Source organism: Bos indicus, chromosome 9 (assembly GCF_029378745.1).
Source record: "Bos indicus isolate NIAB-ARS_2022 breed Sahiwal x Tharparkar chromosome 9, NIAB-ARS_B.indTharparkar_mat_pri_1.0, whole genome shotgun sequence".
NCBI classification, from domain to species: Eukaryota; Metazoa; Chordata; class Mammalia; order Artiodactyla; family Bovidae; genus Bos; species Bos indicus.
In genome coordinates this window covers 103,794,567-103,818,875 of record NC_091768.1, presented here as the reverse complement: position 1 = coordinate 103,818,875, position 24,309 = coordinate 103,794,567, and the positions used below count along the sequence as shown (strand labels likewise).

At 50.2% G+C, this 24,309-nt stretch overlaps 1 protein-coding gene across 12 annotated transcripts in view; it reads left to right on the top strand.

Annotated features, from left to right (window-relative positions):
* WDR27 (WD repeat domain 27) overlaps positions 1–24,309 on the top strand; it is a 178,087-nt gene that overhangs the window by 143,458 nt on the left and 10,320 nt on the right. For 5 of the 12 annotated variants that reach the window (XM_070796568.1, XM_070796567.1, XM_070796561.1 and 2 more), the window contains one exon: positions 1,888–2,187. The exons of the other annotated variants lie outside the window; for them this stretch is intronic. In XM_070796568.1, coding sequence (XP_070652669.1) covers positions 1,888–1,938 — 51 coding nt within the window. In that variant the 3' untranslated portion in view covers positions 1,939–2,187. Of the gene's footprint in view, positions 1–1,887; positions 2,188–24,309 lie in introns of those variants that run through there. 12 annotated transcript variants of the gene reach the window in all.

Here is a 24,309-nt window from a genome sequence, read left to right as displayed (position 1 = left end):
TTAGCTAGAGCTCTAAGTTGATTTCCTTCAGAGAAAAGGTGGTCAGGGATAGACCCCCGTGACTGTCAGAGGAGTTGGTGAAAGTCATGAAGCAGTAAAACAGACAGACTCTGGTTTTGGGGTAGATGCTCAGGCAGGCCCAGAGGGGCACCCCTCAAGTTCTGGCTCGCCTTGCCCACCAGAACTCTCCCACATGACCTTGTCATGGGTGGGGACTCCTGTGCTGGCTGCCAGCACCCAGCCTTTCCACGGAAACCACTTCACTCATTTCTTCTCTAATCAGGTTGATGAAAGCAGTCCCACCCCGTGTCATTTTAGAAGATCTGTGTATTTAGGCTGTGCTGGTCTTGGTTGTGACTCTGGAGATCTTTGGTTGCAGCATGTGGGATCTCGTTCCCTGAACAGGGACCGAACCCAGGGCCTCCTACTGAGAGTGCAGGCTTAGCCCCGGACCACCAGGGAAGGCCCCCACCCCACCCGCACTGTATTGTTTAAAATCACAAAATCCACTTTCTTTGGGGAAAGAGACAGCTGGAGTCTGAGATGAGCCTGTGCTGATGTGATGAGAACATGGAAGCCAGCCAGGGCCTCGGGAGGGGGGCCGTGACCTTGGGAGGGGGCCGTGAGCTCTGGAGGGGGGCCGTGAGTTCAGGAGGGGGCCGTGAGCTTGGCGCAGCCTCGTGGCCTGGACTCACGGCACCACGTGGAGCAGGGATAGGTTCTCAGCCGGCAGTGGTTCCTGGCAGGGACCCTGCTCAGGCTCCGCAGGGACCCTGGCTCGTGTGCTTGGCCCCCACATTCACCTGTTGCTGGAATCGCCTGGTAAAGGGCACACCGCTGTCCCGGTGAGACGGGGGCTCCAGCGCCCGGTGGTGCTCTTGGTGAAGCTCAGGGCCCCGCATGGTCTGGTCCAAGTTCCTCTCAGTTCTGACCATGTGGGCACGGGCTGGGGTACGGTCAGAGCACAGCAGTCGTTTCCGTACGAGCTCAGGCTGGGTGGACGCAGAGTCGGGAGATGGAGAAGGAAAGCGGAAAGCAGGCATAGGGGGAGCACCCCGCCAAGTTCATGTGGTGAAGTCCTGCCCCTGCTGTGGCTGAATTTGGAAAGAGCCCCGGGGTGGGGTCCGCCCCCGTGGGGGTGGCCTCGTAGGAGGAAGGGAGCCCCCAGGCACACGAGGGGTGGAAGGGCAGTGAGCACACGGTGAGCGCCCCGGCGGCCAGACGGGAAGTGGCCTCAGCAGAGCTGGAGCGGCGCCCTGACCTTGGACTTGAGCCTCCGGCTGTGTTGTTACCCCCACCCCCACCCCAGGCTATGGGCAGCTGGAGCCCACAGGCAGGGGGCCGCAGGCTGGCTGGCCTCTGCTGAATTTGCCCCTGGAAACACAGCCCCAGGGAGGAGCAGAGTGCCGGGGGGCAGCCAGGCACCCAGTTCTGGGTCCTGACTCCGCCTCCCGCCCCTGCCAGGCAGGAGTGGGTGAGGGCTGGGGCACAGGCCCATGGTGTCCTGGTCCCCTCCACGGGCCGCCTCGTCCCAGTGACCTCAGGCCCCCCACTAGATGCCTCTGGTCCCTGAGCTCTGTGGTTGGTTGGGGCCATGGGACATTGAGCCGGACGCCCTGTCCCCTCTGGGTAGTGTAGACAGACTGACTGACCACAGCTCTCACAAATGTTAGAATGGCCCCAGAATGCAGTTTGGGTTAATCAAGCGTAAGCACAGAGCGTGCTGTACACATAGACGCTTTTGCTCTGTGGTCTATAAAACGTCAGTAAGGAAAACGTCCCCCATGAGCTGATTCTCCTGAGAATCAGCTGATTCTCAGGAGAAATTACAGATTTCTCATGTAATTAAAGGGGATGGGAGCCACACATGTTTTATTTCCATCACAGCTCGTCACAGCCACCTTGGATGGCAAGCTTCAGCTGTTTCAGGCCGAGTGATGCTGACCCACGGGCTGGGCACCGCCTGGGCCAGAACATGGCCTGAGTCTGGGTCCTCGTCCTGAGAGATGCCAGCGGTGTCTACACCACCCGCCCGTCTGAGCCACCCTCACAGTCGCGGCCTGCCCACTCCTTGCTGGGGATTCCCTGCCCTGGAAAAATGGAAATGGCGTCCAGCACTTCTGCACAGAATTTGGTCAAGTTAAAATAGAATGTTCTTCTATTTTAATAAAAGATTATAAAAAATAATCTCTTATTTCTTTCATAATTTAGTCTTTGCAGAGAGAGGAGGGTGAGAGAGAGACAGGGACAAAGGGACTGAGAGTCAGGTGCGGAGGGGGAGAGGGAGACTTCCCTGGGTCGGTGGGAATACAGCCCTGCTGGTCCTAAGCCCTGGCCTTCTGGTGGATGCGCCCCAGCTTTGCTGGGTGAGCCAGCCTCTGCTGGGGCCTCCACCCTCACACACAGCTTGGCTTCTGGGCTCCCCCCACCACCGGAGGACTGTCCAGCGGGGACAGCGTCCAGTCACCCTCACACGATTCCTCAGAGATGCACCTGCCTCCAGAGACCCCAGAACCAAGCCTTTCTTGAGCCCCAGAAGAGTCAGGATGCTTCTAGAACTCTTCCAGATACAAGGACCCAACAACACTAGAGGCCGTCCATGGGGAAATGCCCCAGGAAACTCTAGTGTTCCCCATTCCACCAGGAACCTGCAAGCCCCCCACCCACCCCCACCCCCACTGCTCCCCGGAGATTGACTCCCCCTGCTCCTCAGAAACACCCGGGGCTGATTTCCTGGGCTCCCTACTGCAGTTTCATTGACCAGAAATACACACGTTTCTTCTTGCAGTTTCCAAGGAGCAAAAGTTTAGAATAAGTAATTTTAATTTTTCAAACATTCAGACCTATTCAGATACTTTAATCCATTTATAGTAACTATATTGTTCTTCTTTGTTAAAATTACCTTAAAACTAACTTAAAATAAGTAAGTGAAGCAGTCTATGGGCAAGCGAGCTCATGGAATCTTATTTAATATTCTTAATTTCAGCTACATCATTTTCATTTTTAACTTTTTATATTACCCTTAATTCTGATAAGACACCCATTGAGCAGGAGTCGCTGTCTTCATCTTCAAGTGTACGGTTTGCCATGTGAACTGCCGCCAGCACCCACTCGAGCTTCTCCTCTTGCAAAACTGACTTCCTGTCTCCATTAAACTCTGACTCCTGCCGTCCCCCAGCTCTGCCACCCACCAGTCCAATTCCTGTCACACGACCATGCCGTGACTCCTCCAGGCACCTTGTGTAAGTAGAACAGGCAGCATTCGTCTCTCTGTAACTGGCTTGTTCTACTGAGCATGATGAGCTCGAGGCCCACCGTGCTGTAGCAGGTGCCAGGACTTTCGTCCGTTTAGGGCTGAATGCTACTATTCCGTTGCATGGATGGGCCACATTCTTCTTGTTTGTCCATCCATCGATGGACATGGGGGTTGCTTCCACACTTCAGCTGCTGTGAGCCACCCTGCTGTGAATGCCGGCTTCCAAGTGGCTGTCTAAGACATTGCTTCCAATTCTTTTGGATAAACACCTGGAAGTGGAGTTGCTGGATCATGTGGTAATTCTTGCTTAATTTTTTGAGGACCCTCAAAGCATCTGTACCATTTTGCATTCCCACCAACAGTGCGCCAGATTCTATTGTTTTAACAGTTTTGTGTATGACTTTTTATACTAAATGTTAGTTTCTGTTATATATTGCTTTCATTTTATATAAATTTTCCAAAAGTCCTGATTGCAGTTATATCAAATGTGACTTTAAGAAAAATACACTTTAAATTATTTAATGTCAATGATAGCTAAATAATATCTTAAAGAAAAACACTGACACGGAGATTTATCAAGGGAAAATGTAGGACAAAGTAAATTCGGAAAAGCTACTGCTGGGATCATAATGGCCATGTCACAGGGAAGGAAGTGTGACAATGTCAGGAACTATAGGAGTGAATGAACTAATGAGGACAATTATGATTTTGTGACTTTTGTTTGAAAATTTTTGATTCTTTAATCTTCTGATTTTTCCAGATTTGAAGAAATCTCCTCTCTTAAACTATGACTTATAACAAACGATTTGGTAAAGTATAACTTTGTGAACAAAGATGAAACATTTATCTTTTTTTCTCCCTACCTGATCCCTCTAGAATTAGAAAACTCAGTGAGTATTGTTATTTTTATGGCAGTTCAGTTACGTTGAGCAAGGATCTCTTCTCTTTGTGCGCAAGTCGCTGCGGTCATGCCCGGCCCTCTGACTCCAGGGACCGGGCTCCCAGGTGCCACTGTCCTTGGGATTCTCCGGGCAAAGATGCTGCGGTGGGTTGCCGTTTCCTCTTCCAGGGGATCTTCCTGCCCCAGGGATCGAACCCTCAATCTCTTATGTCTCCTGCATTGGCAGGTGGGTTCTTTACCATTAGTGCTACCTGGGAAACCCATTCTTCTTATAACAGGACACAATTGGAAACATTGTTTCATTACCAAAACTTTGACTAGAAAGTATCGAGAATGTGCGCAGACTCAGATGTGATCAGACAGTTTGCAAAACCAGCCGGATAGTTTGTTCGCTGGGTCCCTGGCAGCCTTATCAGGTAAGGGAGGTCACTTCTGGGCAGGTACAGGAAGTTCAGGATATTTTGGGGACCTTGAGAAGAGAGAAATTAACCCAAATCTGTAAGTATCACAGACAAAGTCTAAAGGTAAATTCTTGGCTTGGTTCCTAGCCTCCAGAGGCTTTAAGTTCAATCTGAGATTCCTTGTGAGAAGAGTCTGCAAAGCAGACGTTAAAGAAACAAGACGGTCAGTTGGAGTACTTGCTGTACTTATATACATAATCAAGCCAATGTGTTGAAGCTACATTTAACTTGTAAACGAATTAGTCTTACTGTGTTTTCTTCAGTGGAAATGGGGCTACATTTAATTTGTAAACGAATTAGTCTTACCGTGTTTTCTTCAGTAGAAGTGGGGATAATCGTAGCAGGAAAACGCTTCTGTAGAAGGTTTGCTGTGCGGTTGTGGGCATCAGATTCTAGTTCTGTTAACTGTGTTTGAGGGTTTGGGTTTGGACCTGTAAACTGGACTAGATCCTAAGTTCTCCCTTTTTCCTCTAATCTCAGGCCTCAGCTCTCCAAACTATGTTCCCAATTTGTCTCCCACCCTCCAAATTGGAATCATTAAGAACTAAAATGCCCTTTTCTTGAAGCCATGTAAGCTAAAGTTGGGTAATTTGATATAAACTTAGAGAAATCACAGCAGCTCGTGTTGCCATAGCAGCTCCGTGCCTGTCGCTGTGTGGTCACTCAGAAGGATCCCAGAGACATTCAAGCTGCAAACAGAGAAGCTCTCAGATTGCCCCTGCAGGCCTCACTCCATCTGAAGATGCTTCAAACCCAACATCCTGAAATCTTGACTGGCGGCCTTAGCACTCCACAAATGGGACTATTGTCTGTCCCGGTCACTAAGCCTTGTTTTTCCTTTGTTTCCAGTCGCTCAGTCGTGTCTGACTCTTTGCGACCCTGTGCACTGCAGCACGCCGGGTCTCCCTGTCCATTACCAACTCCCGGAGTTTACTCAAAATTGATTTCTTATTAACGAAAACCTTGTGCAAATATGTGCAGCACATAGGCCCAATGTGAGGAATCCACCTACATGGCCACTTCCTGCAGAGACACAGCCTCTGATTGAACTGACCTACTCTCAGGACTAGGAGGGTAAGACAACCCACCAACTCAGAACAGGTTCAAACCTACTTACACCAAGCGGCCAGGCAATAAAGTGTTCTACAATGTCACCAAATCTTTGACTAGATTCCTTGGGACCCCAAGGTCACTGACTTGGTTTTATTGCAGGACCCTTCAAGTTTGGCACAGCTGTTACAGATCGAATTTCAGACTCCTGTCTGTGTAGTTATGACAGGGTTGTGACTAGAGTCCTGTTCAGATCCGTGCTGTCTGAGTTGCAGTGCCCCCTCCCCCTGACTTCATGCATAAGCTACCTGGGTGGTCTCATCCTCACCTCCTCACAGTTGATTCTGATGACTTGGTATCACAGGGTGGGTTGAGCCTAACAGGTGGGATTGTTCTTTTTTGTAATGCAAGTGCCTGACTTCAGCTTTGATTGCCAAGACTCTCACCTCAAAACAGGCATCAGATTCAAGGAAGGCTTCCTGGGAAAAGGGCCAGCCTACCTCCCCCATGGAGGTGCCATTATTTGGAAGATCTTGTTTGATTTCAGTGACTGGTCATTGGACCACTTGATTTATTCTCTCTTCCTGCATTTTAAATTCCTGCTCTTATGTTTTAAATCCCCCAGTAAAGAGGGAGCCCAGGAAAACCCTAGGGCCCCAAGTGGAGCCCCAGGAAAGGTAGGACCACAGGCTTGTCCTCACAGGACCCGTCTCTCCCTCCCTCCTTCTGTCTGTCTCTCTGTGCCCTGACCTTGCAGTGTGGCACCAGCTGTGCCATGCAATTCCAGGTTCTATAAGTAATGAACCTCTAGTTTTTGAGTTTCCCAATAGCAGTGCTGAGGAGCGTCTTGCAATCATAATGAGAACCACAAGGGCTGGTCCAGTCACAGTGCCGGTTATTGACAGGCTGGAACTGGCGCACAACAGCTATTAAGGTTCCTCTTCGGTATTTGAAAGATAAAATGACTCATGTTATGTGGCATATGTCATGGGTTTGCACAACTTTTGGCATACCGTATCTTTCTAAACAACAAAGCAAGAATGTGATTGTGGTCCACCCAAGCCTTGCCGCAGAGGGGGTGGTCTAAACAAATTCTGGAATAAACAATTTCTGCTCATTTTTGACATTCTGTTTAAAGACATTCTTTTCAGATGTGGGAGTGCATTCCTTTTCATTAGTAGAAGTGACTTCGGATTTTAGACTTTGGGAGGAAGGTGCCTGGGTGTTTTCATAATAAAGGTTCTATTATTAGTGTTTTGCAAATGGTTGACGGATAACAGTGGAAAGGATGACATCTGTGGGACGTGCTGACACCTACAGATGCCTCAGTTGGAAGGAGGGGTTCAAGTGGGGCGTGGACAACTCAACGTTTGAAAGGATAGCCCTCCAGATATCTGGTAGCAATCTTGGTACTGGTACTATTAGACCAAACCATATTAAATTACCAGTATTTGCTAGATTGGTGCTCTTATCGTCCGAGTGACCACCTCTTCTCTATGTCTGCTCCCTTTCTCAGGGAGCACGGTGGTCAGGGGTGTCCGCCCAGCGACCTGGGTGCCTGCAGGCTCGAGCCACCGTGGGCACATCGCTGGCTACGACCCCGAGGTCATTAACGCCTGTCACATGTCATTTGAATTTCAGTAGCAACTGTTTATAGAGAGAAGCTCCAAGTTGAATCACTGTGTACTAAATTTGTAGTTACCCATCTGGATAACAAAACAAACTATTGGCAGGAAGAAAAGGAAAATTACAAAAACATAACAGGATGCGTGTGCAGGTCGTACAGCTTTCTCTCTGAAATGCAAGACTCAGTAAAGACGTTTTCCACACTTGGAGCTTGGTCTCCCGTGGGCTCAGCGCCGCCTTCCTCTGACGCGGTTTTCCCGGTAGCGCTCAGCCCCTGGTCTGCGCGCACGGGCTGCGTCCCCGTGTCTTCCTGGGAGTGTCTCAGGCTTGACCCCGACTCTCAAGCTGCTGCTGCCGCCTGTCTGATGTCCTCCTGCCCTCCTGCCACAGCCTTTCTTTGCGGGATGGTCTTCAAATGTCCAGCAGCCTCGTCTTCTCCAGGGAGGACCCTGTTTTTGTAGATTACAGAGATATACTAGGCACCACGAAAATGATCAACTTTTCACTAAAGAACCGAAACTTTGCTTTTGGATCTGGAGAGCCACACGTGACAAGTCCCCAGGCATGTCAAGTAACATTCCATCTGTAATAAATAAGCCCTGGGTGGCTGAAACACATCTCAGATAGGTGAGAAAATATGAACATGAAAACCTTCCTAAGTGAAACTACACTGATTTACTCTCTACTCCAAAACAAGCGAAGTACCATGTTTCTTTCAAAGATGTGGGATGCAGTATGCTCCAGCTGTTTTAAAGGAAACCATACTTTGAAAATTTGGGGGTGAGATAAGTTAACCATTTTTCTTTCTGAATGGAGAAAAACTTTTATCTTCAAAAGACAGTATTAGGAAAATCAATAAGCAAGTCACAGAATGGGAAAGAATGTTTACAGTACACACATCATACTAAAAGCTAGTGTCTGCATAACATAAAGAATTACTGTGGTGTTCAGTCGCTAAGTCATGGCTGACTCTGGAACCCCATGGACTGCAGCATGCCAGGCTCCTCTGTATCCACTATCTCCTGGAGTTTGCTCAAATTCACGTCCATAAAGAACTAATATAATTTATTGTAAGATATAAACAGCCAAAAATGGGCAGAGTAATTGAACAGTCACCTCAAGAAGATATACGAAGGGCAGTGTGAAAGGGAGAATTGCTCAACACCTCAGTCATCAGGGAAAGGCAATTAAAACCACAGCGAGATGCGTCTAACACTCACTAGAGTGCCAGTAACTTAAAAAGACTGACAATCCAAGTGTTGTCAGGATTTGGCCATAACTTTCAAACAGGCCAATAGGGTGTAAAGTGGAATGGTTTATGGAAATGCTTGGCACTTTTTAAAAAGTTGAACACATATTTTCCCTGTGTCTCAAAAATTCCACTTCCAGATATTCATCTGAGAGAGAGAAGGCACATGTCCACAGAATGCCTTGCGTGGGGATGTTCACAGAAGCTTTGTCACAGAATCACAACTAGAGTGAGCCCTGAGTCCATCCCCAGGATAGTGGAGGCCCTCTGGCTGTGTACAGAGGGCACACTTCTCACTGATAGAGGCGCTCACTTCTGCCACACGCAGTGACATTGATGGATCTCAACTATTATTATCCCGAGGGGAAGAAGCCAGAGAGAAAAGAGTACACCGTGTAAGAGAAATTTACAGGAAGTTCCAGAAGAATTCAACCAAGCCTGTGACAGGAGGAATCGATGGCATCCAGGCCGTCTGGGAGGGACAGAGGCCCTTCTGGGGTGGCAGACACGCCTTCTGTCACCCACGTGGGCTTCTTAAGTGAACGCATTTGTCAGAACGGAACACGCCACTGTATGCAGTGTTGTTTCAATAAAGTGTTTCTTAAAAGACAGACGCAGATGTGTGTGCCTATTTCCAGTAAAGGCTGGGTAGTGGATGTGACAGAACAGCAATATCAGCAGTAAACTGGGTCTAACTCCCTGCTGTGTCGCCCGCTCCCTTACTCAGCAGCTCTCCTCCCGCACCGTGGCTCCGGGCGCTGCTCTGGGACCCGGGTCACACAGTGCAGGGAGGCGCTCGGCCCTGGAGGGACGGCAGCCTGAGGACCCCCGCCTCCATCTCAGGGGACTGGTGGCATCAGAGCTGCTCACTGGGAGTGGCTGCGCTCATTCCTGCAGAGCAACAGCCATGACTGTTCTAGAGGTTTTCTTCATACAGCCCACCGTTCAAAAGCCAGAGCTCTGATTCCAATAGGTGTGAGTGTGAAAAGTAGATAGTGATGAGTGAGCATTCTGGAAGAGAAGCACTCTTAACTCTGGCGCTGCCATTGTCTGCCTCACTCTCTGCTGCTCCAGTATCACGGCGGCTGTTGGGCACACACAGGCCTTCCCGCGACATCTCCTGCCCCTCAGTTTGTTTACAATATTGTCCTGGATGGACATGAGTGTGCACCTCCTTCTCCTCCGTCCCAGGAATGCTGTTCTAGGTTGGAGGGTCCACCTTTCTGTCCACATCCTCCAAGCCCCCACTCTCCTGTGTGTGCATGAAAACTCCCCTCCTCCATCTGCATCTTGTTCTTTCTAATGTCTTCAGCCTTTGATGCTGAAGTGCTAACTGGACGACATTCGGGTGAGAGGCGGCAGGGCTGGGCCCTAGGAGTGTGTTGCTTACACGGGCCCTTCAGAACCACAGTCCTGCAGGCGCTGCAGGGCACAGGACTCAGTGTGGCCCAAAGGCTTTTTGTTTCCACGCTGCCCAGTTCCATACTGAGGTTTCTCTCCCCTATTGCAGTAGCTCAGATAAAACCTGTCTTGCTGTTTTAACAAATGTGCAGCACATTACATTATATATATATATATAATTGAAGTACATATAACATATTTGTGCAATGTCCAACTGATGTGTTCAAAGATCACATACATCCTGTGATCTTTTTATTTTCATTTCCTTAATGCTTGCTGGATATTCCCCTCTGTCAACCCCAGAAGCAACTCAGACTCACATCATAAGCTGGACTCGTTCTCTGTCATCTCCAGCTGGCTTCTGTCAGGATTCTGTTCTGTCAGTGGCCTCATCACCCATCCATTCACACTAGCTAGAGACCTCGGAAGCCCCTCCGACACCTGCGTGCTGGGCCTCACCTCCTCTCCATCCACGTCTCAGTAAACAAATCTATTTTAAGAGATTAGTTAAAAGACTATCGAACTGAATCTAAGGAGCTAGAGACGGGCTCATCCACTGAGCAGCCACAGCAGCAGTCACCGTGTTCGGGCGCAGCGAGGCAAAGGGGATCGAAGAGATGCCTCCTTCGTGCTCTCGGGAGGCTCACATCTGACAACATGGAGACAAGACTGATCCAGATGACTGTCAAGTCAAAAAGCTCCTGTTGCAGATGGATGATTGTGTGTGTAGACATGAGTAACTGTTGATAGCCCCAGTAGAATCCCTGAAGAGAAATTCTTGGAAGAACATAATTTGTCCTGAAGGCAGTACCGTAACAAGTATCTGGATGGGTATCAAAAGCAGTGTTTGAAACACATGAGGTCGATGGAAACCCCACCTGCATCTGTCTGACCATGAGTCCTGAGGGTGCAGTCAGAGGAGACGGGAGGTTGAGAACCAAGAGTTCACTCTGGAAACCTGAGGTTCAAGGAGTGCACAGTTTTAATCACAGAAAGAAGCTCTGTATATTAAATATTCCTGTCGCTTTAATTCCCACACTGCAAGTGCTATCTAAATGGTGAATTAGTAAAATCCAAGCCAAACTGGTCCATCTAGTTTTATCTTTATGAGAAGAAACAAAGTCTGAAGACCACTCTGGAATTTCAAGATGCCTGGCTGCTTAACGAAGTTTAACCAAATGTTTTAAAGGAAAAGAACGAATTAAGAAAAAAAAAACCACAACATTTTGTATGAGATTGTTTGCAGATTTGTTTATGATAGTATTGACTTACAAAAATTGTTTCACTTAACTGACATATGTGAGGTTCAAAGTACATATAATGAAACGTATTAACATGCAGTGAAAAAGTTCACAAATGTGGAGCAGAAGTCCAGCTTTGGAGAAGTAATGTTAAGGATGACTTTGCACTCAGGTGTAGTTGGTGTTACAATTTGAAGCCAAAAGAACAAATTTAATAGAGAAACATCTGCATATTCGTGGGGAAGAGTTTCATTATTTTGAAATCCTTGAACTTTAGAGATCCACTGAATTATAGAAATCCATTTGCACTTTCAAATTTCAACTACCTCTGTCAATGAGAGAAAAAAAGTAAGTTCATAAATGATCGCACATTTGAAGTCTATTTTAATGAGATCAATTTTTCCGATTTTGTTTAATGGCAAGACGGGACATTCAGTCAATTAGAAGATGTGATAACTTGTCTGCTCAGGAGAACAAGGACTGTTGTTTGTTAACCAATGGTGATTATCAGAATGATTCAGTACAAATTCTGAGTCAACAGATCACTGTAGCCAATTTATTTACAAAGCCTGATGTAAAAGAGTGATATCTGCAAGAACACACTAAAGTTTTCATTAAAGTTTGAGAAGGTAGTTTTGGAAGAGTCGTTCATTCTCAGCATTCAAGAATGTCGTGAATGTTTTACCTTTTCTTTCAAGGTCATAGAATATAAGGAACAGAGAAACGAGCTTTTGATCGTCTTGCCCACGCAGATGCTCCTGCATCCCCGGGGTTGCTGCCCAACGCCAGCCAGACAGGCGTTTCTGTGTTCTGTGCGTGGGAGCTTGGGAGCCCCAAGGCGCTGGCAGAGGCCAGACCCTCCTCGTGCCCTGCCCCCTGCCTTCGTGGCTCATGTGACCCTCCTGGCCGGGATCTGAACCACCGTCCCTGAACAAGTCACCCTTGTCCCCACGGCCCCTTGGCCCCTGACAGCCCCACGCTTTAGAGCTCCCCCAAGCCGGTGCCCCCAGGCCCTCCCTGTCCTGGGACCCACACGGCCGCCATCAGCTCTGTCCCCGTAGCCTGTGCTGGACGTCATGACCCGACATCTCTGGCTGCTCCATGGGGCAGCTGCCTGGGGTTCAGTTCTGCTTTGCAGAGCAGCGGGGGCCTGAGCCCGGCCCTCCACGCAGTCCCACCGCGCACAGGGGTGAGTCCGGCTCTCTGGTCTGCAGACTCCATGGTTTTTCTCTAAATGGCAGGGCCTGCTCATAAGTAAACCACACCCATGGCGAAGCCGCACATATGAAAACAGACTTGGGGGGCACTGTGGGTAGCAGGGGGAGAGGGGCCCCCAACACTGCCACCTTCTCCCTTGCACCCACCCCGCCATGCAAGGACTCGGGGGCTCATGAGTTCATGGAAGTGAAACTTTCCACTTGCCCAGCCCAGGTCAGGGGTTCAGCCGTCACCTGCTGCCGCTGGACTGTGTGGGGCCCCAGGGGCCACGGGCGGCCACAGCCCCGCCTCCAGCTGCAGCCAGGAGGCCCTGGGCCAGACCCCGCTGGGCGGGAGGGCGGCGCCCGAAGACAGGTGCAGGGGCTGGCGTGGGAGCCGCGCTCTGCACAGTCCGCCTCGGCCCTGGAGTCTTACACGTGGCAGAGGGAGGGTTCCACGCCGATGACTAATCGTGTTTTTAAATTTCCATTTGTAATAATAACAACAGTGCCTGACACCAGCCAGTACTGCTGGGTGCCGGGCACCACCTGAAACGTGCCTCTGTGCACCACTGACCTCCTCCAGGCCTCCTGCCTGTTACTGACCCCGTTTTACAGCCAGGGAGACTGAGCCTGAGGATGGTGCCTGTGGCCTGAGGCCTGGACGTGGAACCAGGACAGCCCCGATCCAGGGTTGAGGCTCGCAGTCACGAGGCAGAGCAGAGACCCCAGAAACATCTCCAATAAGCATGTATTAGGGATTTCCTGATAGCAGAGGGAGCCATGGGCTCACTTCAGTCACATTGAGGTTTTCCATTCACTCTGCATTGAGGCAAAGCCAGCAATGTTAGAAACTTGAGAACTAGGCCTCAAAGCTAGAGTCAGTGTATAGCTCCTCTTCTGATGGTGATTTGGTATTGTTTTATCCTCCCAGCTCCAGCCAATCATGATAGGCTTGGGTTCTCTGTATCTGAAGATGCTCATGGAGATAAGCCTGGTCTCCCTGGGTGCCCAATCCCCTTCTAAGCAGCAACACACCTAATCCTTGCCTGAGGCTACAGGGGAGGATTGAACAGGGTGGGGTGGGGGTAGCTGGGAGGTAGCAGGCTCTGCAGGTTGCCAGGGGCCTCCGGCTCCCCCGTTAGTCCTGACTCTCCCAGCGGAGAGGAGGCAGAAGATGAGGTGGAGCAGCAGAAGCCTGTGCCGGCTGGTGCCCTCGACCCAAGGCTGAGAGTGGTGCTGAGGTCTCGCCCCAGGAAGGTGCCCGCCCTCCAGGGCTGGCTGCTGCTGTGCAGGCCCTTAGCCTCGATTTCACCCTCAAAGCTGCAAAGTCTCAACCACAGCAGACCAAGGCCTGCCCTCCCCTGAGGATGTCCTGCTCCCTCGAGGGTGCTGACCTCAGACCAGGGTTTCCCAAATGCAGCTGGACGTGGGCAGTCCCTTGGGCTTGGCAGCATCACTGCTCTGGGCGGCCAACAGGACACCCAGAAAGGCTTCTCCAGGTTCACAGGAAGCCCATTCACACTGGGGGCCCCTGACACCATCCATCGGGGTCATCTCTGCTGCCAACACCCTGAGCCACAAACAGGGCTCCTGGAGGAGAGCAGAATATGAAATCGTGAGTGACCTGGGAATAGGGCAGAAGAGGAAGAGGTAGTGGTGGGTGGAGAACACTTGCAGACTCGTGTGGATATGGTTTTTTTATTCCAGTGATCTTGGCAGTTGCCTGAGTCTAAATTATTAGCCTCAGGAGAACATACTGTGAGGACACAGAATGGCATCCCACGGAATCCATGCTAACAGGCGTGACGGACACTGTTATGGGGACAGCAAAGGCTCAGATGCGATACCGTATCTTTGTTCTGCTGCTGCTAAGTCACTTCAGTCATGTCCGACTCTTCGACCCCATAGACCGCAGCCCACCAGGCTTCCCCGTCCCTGGGATTCTCCAGGCAAGAACACTGGAGTGGGTTGCCATTTCCTTCTCCAATGCATGGAAGTGAAAAGTGAAAGTGAAGTCGCTTAGTCGTGTCCGACTCTATCGACCCCATGGACTGCAGCCTACCAGGCTCCTCCGTCCATGGGATCTTCTAGGCAAAAGTACTGGAGTGGGGTGCCATTGCTTTCTCCGGCGTCTTTGTTCAGTGTTAGCATAAATGTCCTGATCACGTGTGGAGAAACAAATAAACGGAAGGCTGAACTGGTGCTTTGTGTGAAGCTGACTCCTTCAAAGGCATTCTGCTTCTGGGTTTGTGTCTGAATGCCCATTCCAGAGGAGCCACCTATGATGTGACAGCAATAGCCTCTCCCGAACCCAGAAACACTCTCCCAGCTGATCACAGAGCTCATAGTTCTACTAATAAGACTCATTTTGAAGTTGAAACTCCAAAACATTGGCCACCTGATGTGAAGAACTGACTCATTTGAAAAGACCCTGATGCTGGGAAAGACTGAAGGCAGGAGAAGGGGACGACAGAGGATGAGATGGTTGCATGGCATCACCGATTCAACGGACATGAGTTTGGGTGAACTTTGGGAGTTGGTGATAGACAGGGAGGCCTGGCATGCTGCAGTTCATGGGGTTGCAAAGAGTTGGACACAACTGAGCAACTGAACTACTCTTTTGAGTTTATAGTAATTTCTGTAGATGGGGACAGCTCTGTGGCAGAAGGAGCTGGGAGCCTAGTTTGGGAGTATCAGTCAAGTGTCTCCCGTGCTGTGTTGAGCTATTTCCTGTCCCTGTTCCTGTCTGTGGTGGCTGTTTCTGTAGGAACTGTCTCCAAGGCATCCATTCTTTCTGTGGGTCTTTAATAAGCCCCTACCAGGCTCCAGAGGATGAGGATGCAGGGCTGTCCACGCTTGACCCCCTCTTCCTCTCACATATCAACATATCCGGTTCTCCAGAGATCCTGCTGGCGTGGCCTCCACAGGTGTCCTCGGTCTGGCCTCACAGGCCCCTCTCACTGCCGTGAGCCAACCAAACACCGATGCTCATCACTGAGCCTCTTCCCAGGGCTCTCGGAGGCTCCTGCCCCGAAGCAGACAGGCTGATGCTTACTGTCCCTCCTGTTCTCCTGAGCACACGCTCCTTTCTGAGCCCCAGCTCTCCTGAAGGAGGGAGCAGCCCACAGCTGCATCTGGGCCAGGATATGGTAGGGTGACCACACTCCTAGACTGACTTCTACAGCCCCAGGGACACAACTCCTGTTTCTACCCTTCTGCAGGTCAGACCAGGGGACCTGGGTGACAAAAAGGACCTGGTCCTGAAACATGACTTGCAGGAAAGCCACTCGTCTGGAAAACTGGTTTTGACCCATAAACACACAGTTGGCCCCACACCATTGCTCAGCTCTGACACCAGCAGAATAGTCTCGGGAGCACCTACGGAAACGTGTCTCCTCGTCTCTCGGGCGAGCACACCAGGCTTCTTCCAGCTGCCCTGTCTCCCTGCACCCCACAGCCAGGCATGAGCCACTCTGCTCAAGGGGGAACTGAGCAGAAGGGTGATGTTATGAATGTGTTCGCTCCCTCCGAGGGCTTCATCTGACCCCGGCTGCTCACGCTGTGAGCTGAGAAGGCCTGAGTGTCAGCCACGCAGCTCAGATTTCCTGGCCTGTGTCCACAGCCCAAAGGCCACAAGGAGGTACTTTGGGAAGGAGGTCCTGTGATCATACGTGTGTGGGAGATGCTGCCCATCTCTTTCTTAAGAGCTTCGGCACTAGCGGTGGTGATGTATGGAGTGTCCAGAACTGTGTCACGGTCCCACAGTCTAAACGATTCTCTAAACCTCCTGACGCCACCTAATTCTTTCCTTGGCTCGTTGTGCTTGGTTCATTCATAGACTGTGAGCCCATGCAGGGGAAAGTGCAAAAGACATCAGAGACAGAACACAGAGCAAGAGAGAGGCTTCCTCGTCGTGTGATGGAGAAAATACATGCTGGAAGGGGTGGAGCTTCCACTCTATTAAATATTTAGCAAAAAATAGATTAAAAATTGAGTGCTATGCTTTCTGAATGACTTTATATTTTCCCCCTAAGACTTCACCCAGGTGATTCAGTCTTCTGTTTTGTATCTGCAGAGACTGAAGGCGGGGATTAGACTCGGGTATTCCAGAAAACGTCTAGTAAGTTTTAGTCGGCACTGCCCGTTGGGCCTCCTTGGTCTCCACTCCTGGCTGTGTGGAGGCCCTGGGAGCACAGACCTCTGTCCTCTGCGGGCCCTCTGTTGCCCTCCTTCTCCCCCCACCCCCAGTGTGGTGACCGCACTTAAAGCCACAGGTGCCTGCAGTCGAGGGAGAGCCTTGCCTTTGCTGGTCACAGAGTGGTTGCCCTGCCCCCAGCCAGGCCCTTTGTACATTCACCCCGTGCAGAGGCCCACGACGAGGGGCCATTGTCACGGCCCCCGCCCAGCCCGTCCTCTGGGACCCCTCTTTGCTTCCACCAGCATCACGGCAACTTCCTTCAAAACTGGAAGACAGCAGCTCTGCACAGCTGCTTGTTTGAAGACCAGAGCTAAATGGCTTCTAATGAGGGTCCACTCTTGAAGGAGAGCCATGTATTGACCCTGGCACCGTGCAAATGGCCTGCGCCCTTCCAGGCCGGGCATCCAGGTCTTTGGGTGCCCCATCCACATTGGATGCCCGCCCCATCAGGAACACGGCGCCTGGCAGTTCCCTCAGCAGGCTGGCACCACCGCACTCCAGTGGCCAAGGATGGTCCACCTGGGCCCCACACGGAACTGGGCAGAGGGCACAGGACAGACACCGCCGGTCACTGGGCAAATCCTGCCACGGGCCCCTCTAGGGCGGGTGGGCCAGCGGGCTGCGGCCTCAGCAGATGCCAACCAGGCCTCACGAATGAGCCAACGGAGCTGGAGCAGCAGAGGCGTCTATGGTCTTCGCCAGGGAAGAGCGATATCCATGCGGGCCGGAAGTGGCTGAAACACCGGAAATGGGCAGGAAAGGGCCGGAGGGGCTAGTCTCGCGAGACGTGATAGAGGCGGAGCCGGGTGGGGCGGAAGCGGTCGGGGTTGGTGGAAAGGCAGTCGGAGCTGCGGCCTCAGTGGAGACGCGGAGTCGGGGGGAAGGGACTGCGTGCGGCCTGGGCCCGTCCCAGGTCTGGTGCACGCGCTCCGGCCGGTGCCGCTGCGGGAGTCACAGCCTCGTCCTTGTCCAGCCGGGGACACCTCGCAAGGCAGGCTGGCCTCAGGTGTGAGCCAGGCAGGTGGCGGTGGAGGTGGTGCTGTGTCAGGAGGGTGGCTCTCCTCCAGGGACACCCGGACAGGCAGTGCTTCAGGGAGAGCATGGCGAGGCTGGAGGTCTGGGAAGGGCGCTTCTTAGGAGGGCGCATTGGTGAGGCGGGGCCGCTGGGGAGGCGCAGGCGGCCGAGCGGACTGTGTCACTGGCACTGGGGTGTCTGAGAGGCGTGCCAGGACCAGGACCCAGGGAGCCGTGGGGGTTGGGGGCGCCGAACCAATGCCCCACTGGCCTCCGCGGGGGCAGGGACCCTGGGGCGGAGTGTTTCCAGCGGCCGCCAGGCTGCTTCCCCACATGCTGCTGCTTCAGGTTGAATGCCTGCTTCTCCCCCACCCCACCCCCTCCCACCACCCCACCCCCTCCCACCACCCCACCCAGGCTTCTCCAGCTTTGGGTTCCGAACTGTCAGGAAACTCCCTTGGGTTGAAGAGGGATGGGGGTGAGAGTCGGGAGATGTGTTCTGCAGGCACAGGCCCCTCCGTGGTCCAGCTGCTGTACCACCCCCGAGCCAGAGGGACCCAGAGGCGCGGCTGCAGGGTTTGGGCTGAGTGTCGCGGGAACGTCCGCGTGACCCGGTCGGTAAGGCTGGCATGGCCTGCGCCTGGTGGCCAGCTCTCTGTACCTTCTCATTTCCTCCAGTTGTTGTGTGACACCTGGACCTTTATCTGGTAGCAAATAACCACGGGGCTTGGCTTCTCACCCAGGTGGTCTGTGATCCAAAATAAACCGATGGAAGCCAAACTGACGCTCAGTAGGCCAAGTGCTGTGCCGCTTTCGGATGGGAACCGGGGGTGGACGGGCGTGTCCACCTTGCTACAGCAGTTATTTCCACAGACGCCTCAGGATAATGCATTTCCAGAGAAAACTTGTTTTCAAAACTGACGAGTTCCAGCTCTATTGGCGGTAGCTCCCAGTGGCATCTCACATGTAATTCAGTTGATAAACTCAGGGCAAAGCCAGTTTCCTTAATTTTCCAATTGATAATCCAGCTCAAACAGACATAATTAATAAGACAAATCTTAAATTTAATCAGTTAACAGAGGGCTTGTCAGAATTCCAAAGCTGAAACTTGCTCAAAAATTTAATTATTCTAAAGCTTGGTTATGCAATAAAACTAAGTGATTTTAACTCAAACTGACTGTAGCTACTTTTGATTTTTTTAAGTTAATTAATTAATTTTACTTTACAATATTGAAGACGCTTACTCCTTGGGAAGAAAGTTATTACCAACCTAGATAGCATATTCAAAAGCAGAGACATTACTTTGCCAACAAAGGTCCGTCTAGTCAAAGCTATGGTTTTTCCAGTGGTCATGTGTGGATGTGAGAGTTGGACTGTGAAGAAAGCTGAGTGCCGAAGAATTGATGCTTTTGAACTGTGGTGTTGGAGAAGACTCTTGAGAGTCCCTTGGACTGCAAGGAGATCCAACCAGTCCATCCTAAAGGAGATCAGTGCTGGGTGTTCATTGGAAGGACTGATGCTAAAGCTGAAACTCCAGTACTTTGGCCACCTCATTTGAAGAGTTGACTCACTGGAAAAGACTCTGATACTGGAGGGATTGGGGGCAGGAGGAGAAGGGGATGACAGAGGATGAGATGGCTGGATGGCATCACTGACTCGATGGACATGAGTCTGAGTGAACTCTGGGAGTTGGTGATGGACAGGGAGGGCTGGCGTGCTGTGATTCATGGGGCCGCAAAGAGTTGGACATGACTGAGCAACTGAACTGAACTACCATACATTGACTTGAATCCGCCATGAATGTACATGTGTTAAGGAGAGTTTTATATCCCCTTGGAGGAATCAGTGGTGAAGGGAAGCCTGGCTTCCTTATTCTTCTAATAGTTCCATCAGGTAATATCTGGAGTTGGACCTGGGATGCACAACCTGTGCCTCTGGTTTATGTGAGGGGCCTGTAAGCTTTTCCTTATGAGCCAGAGCTTCCAGCATGACTGATGTGTGAGACGGACAGTGTTCCATGGCCCAGATGCTCAGAAGTCAGTCCCCAAACCAACTCTGACTCACTAGAGTTGGTCACCACTCTTGTAAATGACTTCTCAGTGTGAAACTCAAAGAAGAGGTATATGTGCCTTCTCTGGGTCGATGAGGTCATCTTCCTGCAGATGAAGGTGACACAGAAAGAACCCCTCAGAGCTTGGCCTTGTCACCCCACAGTATGCATGAATGGTTGTGGGGGGGTCCACCTAGGAGGCCACTTGGGGGACATTGTACCACTAGGGTGCCTGTAGAAGCGAGTCTTGTGAATCCTGGTGAAGACATGACTCATGACAGTGTAACATGCAGGACAGTGTCGAGTAACACGGAAAAAGGCCCGGAGCAAACTCTTGTTCTCCTCTGTTCCCAGAGCAGGATGCTGAGCACCAGCGTCTCCTTGTTTTGGTCGAAATGTCAGTGCAAGGACAGCATGGGAAGGAGAGCATCTCAGCACGTTCTCACAGCACGCACGTCACATACATAGACGAAAAGTGTCTTGAGAAGGAGGATGCGAAACTCAGTCATACTTGAGGTGCACAGATCAGAGCGCTTTCTTCCTCTTTCTTTTGTCCCAGTGTGACTTGAGTATCACTTGGCCCCTTAGAAGATTGTCCCAGAAGATTGTCCCCTGACGCTATGGATTCCACAATTTACACCCTCAGCAGGCGTTTTTAGAATGATGGACATTCAGTTGGATTCCACAGTAACAAATGCTCTGACTTAAGCCCTGCTTAAGCCCCAGGACTGGAAAAGGTCAGTTTTCATTCCAGTCCTAAAGAGAAGCAATGCCAAAGAATGCTCAAACTACTGCACAGTTGCACTCATCTCACACACTAATGCTCAAAATTCTCCAAGCCAGGTTCAACAGTAAGTGAACCATGAACTTCCAGATGTTCAAGCTGGATTTAGAAAAGGCAGAGCAACCAGAGATCAAATTGCCAACATCCGTTGGATCATCAAAAAAAGCAAGAGAGTTCCAGAAAAACATCTATTTCTGCTTTATTGACTATGCCAAAGCCTTTGACTGTGTGGATCACAACAAACTGTGGAAAATTCTGAAAGACATGGGAATACCAGACCTCCTGACCTGCCTCTTGAGAAACCTATACGCAAGTCAGGAAGCAACAGTGAGAACTGGACATGGAACAACAGACTGGTTCCAAGTAGGAAAGGAGTATGTCAAAGCTGTATATTTTCACCCTGCTTATTTAACTTCTATGCAGAGTACATCATGAGAAACGCTGGGCTGGAAGAAGCACAAGCTGGAATCAAGATTGCTGGGAGAAATATCAATAACCTCAGATATGCAGATGATACCACCCTTAAGGCAGAAAGCAAAGAAGAACTAAAGAGCCTCTTGATGAAATGAAAGAGGAGAGTGAAAAAGTTGGCTTAAAGCTCAACATTCAGAAAAGTAAGATCACGGCATCTGGTCCCATCACTTAATGGCAAATAGATGGGAAAACAGTGACAGACTTTATTTTCCTTGCTCCAAAATCACTGCAGATGGTGACTGCAGCCATGAAATTAAAAGATGCTTGCTCCTTGGAAAAAAAGTTGTGACCACCCTAGACAGCATATTAAAAAGCAGAGACATTACTTTGCCATCAAAGGTCCATCTAGGCAAAGCTATGGTTTTTCCAGTGGTCATGTATGGATGTGAGAGTTGGACTATAAGAAAGCTGAGTGTCGAAGAATGGATGCTTTTGAACTGTGGTGTTGGAGAAGACTCTTGAGAGTCCCTTGGACTGCAAGGAGATCCAACTAGTCCATTCTAAATGAAATCAGTCCTGAATATTCATTGGAAGGACTGATGCTGAAACTCCAATACTTTGGCCACCTGATGCGAAGAACTGACTCATTGGAAAAGACCCTGATGCTGGGAAAGATTGAAGGCAGAAGAAAAAGGGGGCGACAGAGGATGAGATGGTTGGATGGCATCACCGACTCAATGGACATGACTTTGAATAAACTCCAGGAGTTGGTGATGTACAGAGAGGCCTGGCATTGTGCGGTTCATGGGGTCACAAAGAGTCGGACACGACTAAGCGACTGAACTGAACTGAAGCCCTGCTGTGTGGTGATGTCACTCCCTAACGTTTTTGACCCAGATCTCCTTCCTGGGAGTCACCCCACAATTACTGATGTGTTGTCGTTGGTTTTCCTGCTGCGTCCACTCTTGGGTCATCGGTGGGTTGGCAAACACTGGCCCTTGCAGTGTCTCCCTGCTCTCAGCCCCTCCAGCTGCTCAGCATTCACAATACCCCTTTCATCCCATAAGGTCATCACTGTGCCAAGCACATAGGAAGCCTGGAGGTGGCATTGTCCTCTACCTGTCAGAGCATATCCACACACAGAGAAATACTTTTCTTCTGTCAGAAGTGAACGGGTGACCCTTGGACGTGGCATGATACAGTCATAAGGGGTCATGGGAATGGGGCAGAAATGTGTATTTCTTACAATCTGCTCTTTGCCAGTCACAAGCTTCAAGGCTTTCTATGAAGACACTCCCTTTCCCCCAAGTTCAGCTGTGTGCATTCCTGTGCTGTGGGAGGAGTCACAGCATCCCCTGTCTCTTAAGGCAGAAGGCAGGTTGGGAAGCACCTGGAGACTTCTGATGCCCTAGGAAATGGAGCCATGGGCCTTTTAGACTTGTTTAGTAGAACAGATTTTGAGGTCAAGAAAATGATTTTTATTTCGCCAGAAAAATCTCATGTGAGGAACCTCTTCTTTCTTGCTCTAATGGATTTTTTCCCAATATGATGGTAGTGATTAAACTGGCTAATTTGCATATTTGTAGGAAATAAAAATTGAGTCAAGAATTTTTCATTGGGTTTTTCACTTTAGCAACTTTAAAAATAACTTCACTTGAATTCAGTGCTTCTTTCTTGTGGTTATAAAGCTTTATTTCTTAAAAATTATACCATTCTCCATCGTATCTGAGTTTTTGAGTGAATTGAGTCTTCAAAACATCTAGTTTATCTCTTGTCGAAGCTTAGAGGTCTCATTGCTTGAATTTGGGTAAAGCCTGTCTGTAGAAGCAGGTTCCCAGAGTTTTGTCCTCATCCGTCCTCTGGCTTCCATCAACTGCCCTTCTTCCCTTGTTGACCCTGAGCTACATTTCCCACGGTAACTTTCAATCACAAGCACTCACCCACTTTTCCTTTCCCAAGTTTCAGAAGGCAGCCTCTCCTTGGAGTTTATGACAACTTTATATAAAATGATATAATTATGAGACCCATCCATATCAAGTCAGATGCTCTACCCCCCACTCCCCACCCCATGCCCTGGAGTCTGGAACTTCTTCCTCTCATCCTGTCTTATTCTCTCCTCCCAGAAGAGTGTGTGTGCATTTGCTGAGCTGCCTGGTTTCGGGTGTGATCTCTCTCCCTCCCAGTGCTTTGTGAGGTGTGGGGCAGGCACTATTCATTCATCTCACCATCCACAAGTATTTCCCGAGTGCATCCTGTGTACTCTGTTCTAAGTGTGGAAGTTCAATGGAGAATAGAACTCACGGAGAGAACATTAAACAAGACATGTAAACGTGAATTTTGGAGTGTTTGGAGAGAAATGAGACAGAACAAGTGGTCTGTTCATGGCTACCAGGCTTCACAATAGGGATATCTGAGGAGATGAGGGGCGGGCAGCTGGAATGACTGAGGGGAGAGCAGAGGAACTGGCCACAGAGGTCCTGAGGCAGTACGCTGCTCTGTCTGGTCAGTGAGCAGCAGGAAGGCCCAGGGCTTGAGCAGAGAGATGTGGGAGTTGGGGGTGGTCTCAGAGAAGACCTGTCAGTGTGGACTTGTGGTGAAGCCTCTGGGAGGACCTCAGGTGACATGGGAGACCGCTGGGGGTTTTAAGCAGAGAAATGATTCAATTTGACTTAGCCAAAACCTTACCCTGATGCAAAGGGCTTAGACAACCAGGAAGTCAGAGGCCACAGTCCTCTCACTTCTGACACTTTGCAGGTTCAGGGCCTGCAAACCTCTGTCAAGTTTAACAAGTCCCTAGAAGGACTTGCTGAGAATTGGATATTTACAGTTATGATTTAATGCAGAGAAAACACAGACCAAGGTCAGCCATGGGGAGATGTGTGTAGGACAGGGTCTTGGAGACGCACCATGAGGGGAGCCTCTGTGGCCCTCTCCCTGTGGAACCAGGACTCTGCGGGCATCTGTGTGTGATGGCCAGTCAACCAGAAGTACCCCAGCCTTGGTGTGTGGAATTGTTACTGGGACCCTGTTTCATAGGCATGACTAACTGTCCTCGTGGCGTATCTGTCCGTAAATCCCTGCTGCAGGCCCTGGGGCCCATACCTTACACCATCTTGTTACTGCCTGTCTGGCTCAAGGCTCCAGACAGTTGCAGATCACTCTCAGGAGTTGAAGACCAAGACTGGACCTCTTCAGGGGCAGAGTTAGTGGCTACTGAATCTCAGGCAGTGCTGGAAGTTTTGACTCAAAGCTTCTCAATATCTTCTTAGCCAGAGCAAGAACTGGAAACATTTCAACTTCTCTCGAAGGAAATGAATTCTTATACATTGGTAATAAGTCTGTTAATATTCTTATGCATTGGTAATATGTCTGTTAATTGGTAATACGTCGAATTTGCGTAAAGCCTGTCCATAGAAGCCAGGTTCCCAAAGTTGCATCCTTGTCCATCCTTTGACTTCCATTAGC